A 10390-nucleotide genomic window follows, 5' to 3' on the forward strand; every position below is an offset into this window, starting at 1 on the left:
GCCTACGGTAGCACAGATTACATTAACTTTTGTCAAAATATTAATGCTAATCTCTGTGTACCACTGGATAGCAAATTTATGCTGTATTTTGAAGCGGATGGGCTGATCTGGAAGCTTGTTAAAATTAGAAGTTTTTAAATGGATGTTTCTTTGCTTGTAACATTTGTTTGTTGTTATAACAATGATGAAAACATTGCGTACAATATCAATCATTTATTTATTTATTTATCAATCATTTATTTATAGAGCACATTTACGACACAACCAAGGTTGACCAAAGTGCTTTACACAGAATAAAAGACACACAGACCTAGCATTTATGAATACAAACAAAAATAGGTAATCAATAAACATTCATTTTCAAACAATAGTAGAGATCTAATGTCAAATTAGGTTTTATTCCTACTTATACTTATAGATTTATTTATTAACATTTCTGTTCTTGTGTCTAATTTTGGTTATTAAATAGGCATTTTCATCTTAATTTGGAGGGACTCCAAGCAAAAATAAATTAATGAGCAACATTTGTAAGGTACCGCTGAATTAATCTCTTCATTTGATGTGAAGGGCAGGTTGTCATGGCTTATTTTGAAATCCTTTCAAATGTAAAACATCCACCAGCATTGTTATCAGCTGAGGCAAATTAACAATTCAAAATAAAGCAGTGGAATTAATTTTCAACTTCAGCAATGAGCTATCAGTGCTTTTCAAAAAGCATACCTTGTCACTTAAGAAAACACCGGAGATGTCACTGTCACTCTCTTTGAAAAAAATCATTCATCCATATGGAAAGTAAAGCAACAATAAACACTGTCGTGTGTGATATTCACCTGTCTAGAAACAGCGTTTGTCTGAGGTGCATCAGTCTCCTTCTGATTGACTGAAATCTTTGCGTTACTGAATATACCTGCATTCATCTTAGAAAATGACGATAAAAGCCTTTTTCATGCTAATTTGTCCTCTAATTTAAATGCAAAAAGCAAGAAACAAATATACAGTGCATGGCACACCCACAGTGTTTACTGAAAATAAACTGCAAGAAGACCAAATGATTGACAGCTGTCAGGAATCAACAAATCTGATGTATTTACTTTGATTAGTACCTAATGTAGATTAGTAATGTTAAATAGTGTCTAAATAAAAAAAGTCAAGTAAAGAAAATGCTCAAGTAAAGAATTTTTATTTTGATGAATATGATTAATATTTATTATTCCTGTATTGGGAATTAGTATTGGGACACCTGACCATTACACCAACAGGGACTCTAATGACATCGCATTCTAAGTACATAGACGTTAATATGGAGTTGGTCCTCCCGGGAAGGAGTTCCACAAGATTTTGTTTCTATGGGAATTTATTTCCATTCATCCAGTAGAGGTCAGGCACTGATGTTGGATGAGAAGGCCTGCATGCAATCGCCATTCCAGTTCATCCCAAAGGGGTTCGAGGGGGTTGAGGTCAGGTCTCTGTGTGGGCCAGTCAAGTTCTTCCACACAAAACTTGTCCAACCATGTTTTTATGGACCTTACTTTGTGCACTGGTGCGCAGTCATTCTGGAATAGAAAAGAGCCTTCCCCAAACTCCTCCCACAAAGTTGGAAGCATAGCATTGTGCAAAATGTCTCTCTATGCTGAAGTATTAAGATTTCCCTTCACTGGAAGTAAGGGGCCTAGCCCAACCCCTGAAAAACAACCTCACACCATTATCCCTGGTCTACCAGACTTTACAGTTGGCACAATGCAGGTAGCATCCTGGCATCTGCATTACCTGCTTTACCCCACCATCCGACGCTTAGCATTGTCCTTCATGATGAGGCTACGGAAACCCATTCCATGAAGCTCCCGCCGCACAGTTTTTGTGCTGATATTAATGACAGTTGATGTTTGGAACTCTTCAGCTATGGAATCAGCAGAGTGTTGGCAACTTTTATGCACCATGTGTTGCAGAACTCTGTGATCTCGCTCTTTGTCTTAACGTGCTCTTCCTCTTCGAGTTGCTGCTGTTCCTAAGTGCTTCCACTTTCCAATTATTGACTGTGGAATATCTAGCTGGGATGAAATTTCACAAACTGACTTATTGCAAAGGTGGCATCCTATCACAGTACCCCACTTGAATTACAATTTGAAATAATTATATAAAAATAGAAAAGTTATTTAAATTGTAATAATATTTCACAATATTACTGTTTTTACGGTATTTTTGATCAAATAATCGCAGCAATTTATAGAGACTTCTATCAAAAACCTTGATAGGAAAATCTGACCTCAATCTTTTGAATGGTAGTGTAATAACAAAAACTGAACCATTTTGTAACGTGTACATCATTTCAAATTGTGGGAAACTCTGCATAACATTTGTCATTTTCTAGTTCTCTCAAAAGGGGGAGACAAACCGTTTTCCTTCTGTCCTCTGTCAGATCCTCTCTGCTTCTACTCCTTCCACTCTCCACAGCTTTATGAACCACCGGAAAGGGTCACCTGCCAAAGCATCACAGACTGGGATTAAAACAGCACAAATATAAAGTCTCTGAAAGGTAAATGTCTGGAAACTATTATGTCATGCTTGCTCTGACAACAAAATAATTATGTTCCAGGATTGTTTCCTAATAAGATTTGGCCCGTGATTGGGGATTACACAGAGATCAGCTTTTATGATATGAAAAATAAGGTATATTCTGTGCTGTCAGATAAGTGTATGCCAAACTGTGTTGTTCTGCATTGTTTACTTTACTTTAAATAAGGACAATGGGCTCATTAAGGCTGTCAAAGGCCTTGATGATTCTCATCATGGTATTTTGCTTCGGGTAGGTGAATAGATTTTTGTGGACATAGAAATAGGCCTATCTCATAAGTTTTTGTATGTTTTGGTCTGAAACATTGCATTAGCGCAGCACAGATGGGAGGGGCTGCTGCAGTCCACTGCAGTGCAGTGCTTCATGTTATTGGGTGAAGTGCTTTCTAAGGCAGTTAGGTGGAGCTACAGCACTATTGTTGTTCTCTGAAGAGCAGTTTCATGGATGGTCCACATGGCTAACAACAAGACTTAACATTTTAAAATGCAGGTTTGTTTAACAGTGTGCTTTCCTCCTTTTTCCCCCTCAAGATTTCAGGCTAGATTCAATGGCCACTACAGATCGTCATCATGTTTAAATGTTTTAATTTCTGGGATATGTAACAGTATTATGACTAGCTCTCCTCTTTTCTACCTATAGAGCTTTGTAATGAACACGTTTAACTGTATGTTTGGGTCGATTCTTCTTCTTGGAGGTAAGAGGATTATGAATATGTTTTCCTAATATTGCTTTTCATATGAAACCATTTCACCATGAAAATATAACAGCTTATTCTCCTATTTTACATTATATTCAACTGCTCTTGTTTTTATATAAATTTAAATTAAACTAATCATTTGCTCAATGGCCCAAAACATTTGCCAGACTTGTTTGATTTTCTTTCTTCACAAAATAGGATTTTTTTTTATAGAATATGTAATAATAATACTATTATACATACATACGTCGCCTACATACTCTTTTTTTAAATCCTCTTTTGTGAAGAAAGAGAACTTTCAGACTTTTCGGCTTTAGGTTTGCAGACTAAATTTCTTTAAATGGAAAAGAATGTCCAGGATATTATAGGAGAACTATTCGTTTAAATCAACGTACTGCTGAACTCATTTTACAATTCGTTTTACAAAGCATCATTGCATTGCATATGGTAAATATATGCGTTAAAATAACGGGCCTCATGATTTCTCATCACCAGTTCTGAGGAGCCCAGTGTCGTGTCAGGATGAGGAGAGTGTAATTGCAGTATGCCAAGAGGAAGATAATGACCTCAGAGTGGATTGCCTTCTGGAGCCCAAACCCAACTACCACACAGACTATGAGTTCTCCATGTCCAAAGGGCAAAAGGAGACCATCATAAGCACAAACATCTCTGGAATCATGCCTGAACCCAAGTTCAGGCACAACACATTTGTGACGGAGCTTGAACCATACGGATTCAGGCTGACCATTATGAGCTTCACCATCACTGAGAATACAACTTTCATTTGTAAAGTGACCAAGATCCAGAAGACTCTATTTGTTGAATTAGGTACAACAGCTGAGCTAAGATAAATTTGTACTACATAAAACTAGAATGAATATTTGCTTTGCTTAAACCTGAATTTGTCTTTGCCTTCTAGAGAGCATCCAGCCCTGCTCTGCCATCAGTGTGTTTCTGCTGGGTTATCCTTGGCTCAGTCTCCTGGTTCCTCTGTGCATCATACATCTATAAGAAGCCTTTTAAAATCAGTCAACTACAGGGTGTACAAAAGCATTGTATTTCCAGACTCTAAAAGTATTTCTATAGATTTCGCAGCAAATTTTAGTGTTTTGTAAAAATGCTTTTCAATCTACGTGCTCTGTCTTTACTGTAAAGCAACAGTTGCTGCCTCTATGATGGTATTTATTTACTTTATGCCTTTTTACATGTCTAGCCAGTGGGGGGGGGGGGGGGGGTGCTCCCACAGAAACCAAAAATTCTCGGGGGGGTGCTCCCACAGAAACCAAAAATTCTCGGGACAGCAGCATTTGTCCAAATTTCAATCTTGACCGTTCTATTTAATCAGAAAAGATCTTAAAACAGGGCTTTAAGTGTAAAATACTGAACTTGTCCTTTAAGGGGTACCTGCATTGTTGAAAATGTTATGTCATATACGGCTACTTAGAAAAGTAGAAAAGTTACAATGATAGTGCCATCAATGCTTTCAATAAAATGCACCACACACACTTTGTGTTCATTAGTGTATAAATAAATAAACAAATCCCATTATTTGTGGCTTAATTATGGTTTTCCCAGCACATTATCCTCTCAGTTCCCTTGTAACATTGCTTAATGTTTGTGTAAGAGAAAAAAAGAATACTTTCAATAGGGTATTATTTTTATTTATTTTTGTTTGTTTTAAGATGCTATCGATGTCGTCTTAGAAAATTCATCTTTAATAAAATCTGTCACTGCTGTTACTTCATTCGTGAAATAAAATAAACCAATAAAATAAAGAATAAAAGTCCAGTTGTCCTTTATGATTAGCCTACTGATGCCAAGATGTTAATAAATAGCCTACCATCAGCTTTAACTGGAGATAACTAAACAAGATTTCAACACATTTGGAGAATGATCCCTTATCATAGTCTACTGAGATGTACTAAAGTACAGTCTCAGACGTCAAACTCCTCGTTAAACTAAACAAATTGTGGTTGGTTACTTTGCATGTCAATGAGACGGCCTTTTCCAGTCTTGGGCGGTTCTTGTTCAGAAACGACTGTGAAGCTTTGGACTCGATCTAACCTACTCCAGCTGTGTTTTGATCATCGTTCTGAATCTGATCAAGCCGTAGTTATTTTGTCTGACAAAAATGTGATTTTTTCGACTTTTTTGTTTAAAATGTTGCCTTTCTTTATGAAACTTAACGACATTCAAGTGTTGATAAAAAAGGATGCATGAAGCTAATAAAATGTTTTTAAAATAAAAGTACAGTTTGGTATTTTTCAAGTATAAAAAATAATATCTACATTTGAACAGTATACTGCGAGTGCAAACATAATATATAAATAGTAAACTATAAGTATAATGTTATGTTCACTTATAGAAAACTTACAAGTAGGCCTATACTTGCAGTATAAACTACTAAACTAGTAGTTTGAGAACACTCTTCATTGTGTACACTTTCATAACTAAAAAATGTACTACTTCTTTTAAAATAGTACTAGTATACTTATAAGTTCACTTGTAGTAGCCTAAAATGCATTACAAATGAGTAACTTAGTTGTGTATTTAGTTCACTACTGTTACACTTAAATGTATACTTTTATAGCCTACTAAAAGTGGGCCAAATTTTCCAGTAGCACCTCAATGCAGTACATGAGATCCACGGGGAGGAGTCGGATCAAGATCCAAGGGGTGGAGATGGATAGGATTAGGGTTGGGTTTAGGGATTAGGGGTGTGTTTAGGGATCAGGGGGCGGAATTGGCTAGGTTTAGGTGTAGCCTATGTAAGGTGGGAGGAGTTGGATCTGGATCCGACTCCTCCCCGTGGATTTCATGTTCCGCAGCGAGAACTATCTCCAGTTTAGTCCCAAGGAGTATTGAAATAGTACACTTACAAGTTTACAATAAGTACACATTAATTTTAGTATACTTAAAAATATACTTGAACATTACTTAAGTATACTTCATAAAATTAACTTGAAGTATAGGCTACTTCTTTTTCGTAAGGGGAAAGGCCAGATTTTCAGACACCAACACGCCCCTTCATTCTATAGGCCCTAGCAGTGTTGTTTCCTTATTGTTACAATGTTACATGCAGTATTTCAACCAACTCGACGTTTTACGAACGTTGAAGCTCATCTCCCTGTAGAAATGAAAAGCTGTAGGCTACTCTTGTTTCTTTTTTGCTCCCGTCGCCTTTTGGTTACGCAGGCAAAAGGCGTCTCCAGAAACGTTCTGATTGGCTACGCACAACGTCTGACCCATGTTAACTAGACGTATATCTGTTATTTCATTGTTTTTGAGGTACGGGAGTATGGTCATTTTATACATGCATTCCACACAAATCGTAATAATCATAATAAAACATGACTGGTAGTAGCCTATGTGTAGTGTTCAGTCTGTTCATGAAACGAAAGTGAAAGCATGTGCTCGTGCGTCAGCTCACATCTCATGACGCAGTTGGTAAAGACAAATGTAAGGAATTGGGTGTGGAATTATCTTTCTTAATGTACGCAAAGCATAAACAAGGTTGGTAAATTCCTTTATGTTTATGTAAAATAGCCTACGTGGTATAAGGGTTGGTGTTACGCTTAGGTCTATGTTTTTTTAAACGGTGTCGAATATACTTGTTACCATGTCGTCCTCCAAAGCGCCAAAGATGGGGATACACTGTTAATCAAGTGAAATGTCAGCAATATATTTATTTTTGGGCAACAGGCAACGTGCCCCACAGTATACATAGGCTACTCTTTAATCTCTTGTAGGAGGCATGAGAGAATTTTTCATCCCATTCATTATCATAGATCAGCCTTGAGTCTGTTTGGAGTATGTGAGTCACATGACATGGTTCACATTTTCTGTGCTTGGCCAAAGCCAACATTGTCCTTCCAAATGAAATGATTTTTTGGCTGATCATTTTCCACTCTTGCCTGTTTAAGGTTTAATAAGAAAAAAATGTGCTTACATGATGAAAATATATAGAATATAAAAAGTAATCATAGGTGAATCTTGGCTAACTGAAGATATTTTGAAGGGTTATTTTAACATTTTACAATTTTGATTGTTTTTAAATTTATGTTGTGTAGGAACTTCAGTCTCAAAAAGGAGCATCCAAAAATCACTGCCATCGCATACTGTTGTGTAAGTGCCAAAAATGCCAGTGGAATTCAGTGGATGGACGACATACTGTGATAAATCAAAGCACCTTAAACCAGGTCAAGAACCCAAAAAGAGCCATGGCTACACTATGTACCATGGGACACTCAAAACCAATGCCCCAGCTATTATATCATCAGGGTTTCGGCCCTCTGTTGGGGGAACTCTGGGTCCTGGAGTCTACTGTAGTAGGGACATTAACAAAGCAATGGGTTACCCAGCATGTGCTCCCAATGACAGAGTTGTGTTTAAGCTACGAGTAAGAGTGGGTAAAGTGAAAAGGGTTGACATGCAAAGCCTGAACCAGATGACCTCTTGGCATCAGAATGGATATGATACGGCCTGGTTACCTGCCTCTGTTTTTGGACTTGAGGAGGACTGTGTTTTTGACCCAAAGAGACTCACTGTGATTGGGATAGCCCATTGCACAGACTCCAGTGCTAAGAGTTCTCTGGAGAGTCTCCTAAAGCAGAAAAGCCAATCGCAGGACCCGAAGGGGAAAGATCTGAAACTGTGTAAAGGCTGTGGAATGCAAACACAGGATAAACACACAATGGAAAAATGCTGGTCCTGCAAAGCATCCATGTGCCCCTTCATGAAGAATCACGTTTGCCGAAAGGAAAGGAATTAACCCGATACACTTTAATTACATATAATCTGTTAAGTAATTTTGAGCTTTGTTAAAGGCACTTAATAAATAAAAATTATTATTATTCTTGAGATTTTTTTTCTCTCAAACCAACACTGCAGAAATTATCAAATAGTAAGGTTGTTAACTTTATATTTACACAAGACCATTCAAAATTACTGTTTTAATCAGTTTTATTTTGAATTTGTTGTTTTCCGACAGATATTGGATAATGAACCATATATTATTAATAATATTGGATATTGGATAGTGAACCAAAACTGTAAATTAAACATTTAACAAATTTAATGAAATTCTGCTTATCAATTATATCACTAGTGGTTATTTTGATCAGATTAATATTGTTAAGTTTAGTTGATTATAACTCCTCAACACCTGCAACAGATTGCGCCAAACATCATACTTATCAAAGTTTGAATTGATCCCTGTAATGAACTTTGTTTTGCAATATGGTGTAATCTTTTGAGCACTCGTGTGCACAATAAAGGCACTTTCTATTTAATAAAATACATTGTTTTTCTCTTCTGTTCTGCAGTTGCAATTATACTTTGTAACAATTTTGATTTACTGTTGAAATCTTGTATAGCAAATTTTTTTAATATGGGGCATGTGAAGTTTAGCAAAATATTGAAAAAAAGGAAAATTCTGCTTTTTTACTTCGTCTAAAATCCTCCTAATTTTACATTTACAGTAGTTAATGAGTAGCATTTTTTTTTTTAACAATCGGACACATTGACTCTTGCTATAAGCCAATTCTTGCTGTAAACATGCTCAAGGCTTTCTGAAAGTCTAAAAAAACCTAGGTAAAAGTGTAGCAGTGTAGACCTATTTACCACTAAAAACCTGTGAGAAAAGCAAGCACATCTGAACAGAGAATTCATACTAGTATTGCTTTTTCAATTCACTCATTTTTATGTGATCTAATAATTTGTATAGCCTTTCACGAATAATTTTTAATGTGTTTGCAATGTAAACTTGTATAAAACATGCACCTGCACAGCAGCAAAATGTACTGTATACAAGGTGTCAGTAAGAAATATGGATCCTGGCATAGACATAGGCATTCGTCAACAACGTTTTCGCTTCTGCTTCCCTCCCACCTGTGTTGCAGATGAAAAAATATACAGTACAGATCAAGTTATTCAAGGTTGACAGGTCAGGATGAGATGGGAAATGATCAGAGCCTTTTTACCATTTACATATATTTGCATTTCTTCTGTGAATGAAAAGATCAAAGCCCACAGGATTTCAAATTTAGGAAGAAAAGAGGATCAGTGTGAAATATGTGTCAATATTATCATATATTGCCTAAAGAGCAAGTTTTATAGTTTGTATTTTTTTAATAGAATGAAATGTCTGACTTTTGCTTGCTGGCTGGATAAATAAGATATTGAAAGTTAATGCTGGGTTCTCCTGAAATTTGCTCTTTGTTTTACATGTATCGGTTTATGATACATATTTATCTAGTCACATTTATCTATATTTATTTATTACAATGTTTAAAATAAAACATAACTCAAAGATTTGTGCATGAAGTAAGTTTAATTTATTCATACCTAGCAACAGGGTCAGAATTTGTAGTACAATATGATCATCATTTCACAGAACGTGAGCAGTTTAAATTTAACAGCTGGTATGACATTTTTAACAAATATTTCAGAATTCCAAACTTCATTGGAAAGCACACTTAATAACGCTCATGACAGACACCATACGCTCCTCGCATTTGTGGGCGTATTTCACCAATGATTGTGATTCGTCTTGGATCCCAAACACAGTCTTCCTCAAGATTACTTCGCACCATCCCACAGTTTGGAGGGCACCAGGCAGTGTCGTACCCATGATCATGCCAGGTTTTTTGCAATGGATGACCTTGACGATCAATCTTTTTCACTCTCCCAACATTGACCTTCACTCTCAGAACTACTCTCTGGCTCTCATGTAAATTTAGAGGGTATTTGGAGGCCTTCTGTAGATCTCGGCTGAGGTAGACACCAGGCCCAAGCATCCCGTTAGAAGATGGTTTGAAGCCAAAGACTTTGATTTTTTCAGCAGCCTCTCTGGTTGTGCCATGGTACATTCTGTAGACTTTACCGTCAGTTGGTTCTATGTAACTCTCAAGAGTTGGTGGAGCATCTGAACCCAAGTCATCTTCAGCCCACATGTTTGCACCTGGACAAATCAAATCTTAAACAATTTTATAGAAACTCAGAATTTTACCAGATCACTTGCAAACAGACATAATGACAAGCATACTTAAAATGGTATTAAGAAGTAATTTATATTTACAATATAATATCATTCCATTTTTTTTGGCACCAAAAAGCCAAAA

The 10390-nt window shown here is 36.4% G+C and overlaps 2 protein-coding genes across 2 annotated transcripts; both read left to right on the forward strand.

Annotated features, from left to right (window-relative positions):
* The first annotated feature begins 2382 nt into the window (after window positions 1-2382).
* On the forward strand, window positions 2383-5052 carry LOC143740709 (uncharacterized). Its single transcript, XM_077232702.1, has 4 exons — window positions 2383-2533; window positions 3212-3266; window positions 3765-4097; window positions 4189-5052. The coding sequence occupies exons 2-4, from the start codon at window positions 3221-3223 to the stop codon at window positions 4278-4280; spliced, it is 471 nt and encodes a 156-aa protein (XP_077088817.1). The 5' UTR covers window positions 2383-2533; window positions 3212-3220; the 3' UTR covers window positions 4281-5052.
* Window positions 5053-6644: 1592 nt separating this feature from the next.
* On the forward strand, window positions 6645-8565 carry LOC143740941 (uncharacterized). The gene is made up of 2 exons (XM_077233121.1): window positions 6645-6782; window positions 7340-8565. Exon 2 carries the CDS (start codon window positions 7408-7410, stop codon window positions 8038-8040), a length of 633 nt encoding a protein of 210 aa, XP_077089236.1. The 5' UTR covers window positions 6645-6782; window positions 7340-7407; the 3' UTR covers window positions 8041-8565.
* Window positions 8566-10390: the final 1825 nt, after the last annotated feature.

The sequence above is a fragment of the Siphateles boraxobius genome, unplaced genomic scaffold (genome assembly GCF_051911475.1).
Source record: "Siphateles boraxobius isolate OS27281-9 unplaced genomic scaffold, OSU_SipBor_1 18, whole genome shotgun sequence".
Taxonomy (NCBI): domain Eukaryota; kingdom Metazoa; phylum Chordata; class Actinopteri; order Cypriniformes; family Leuciscidae; genus Siphateles; species Siphateles boraxobius.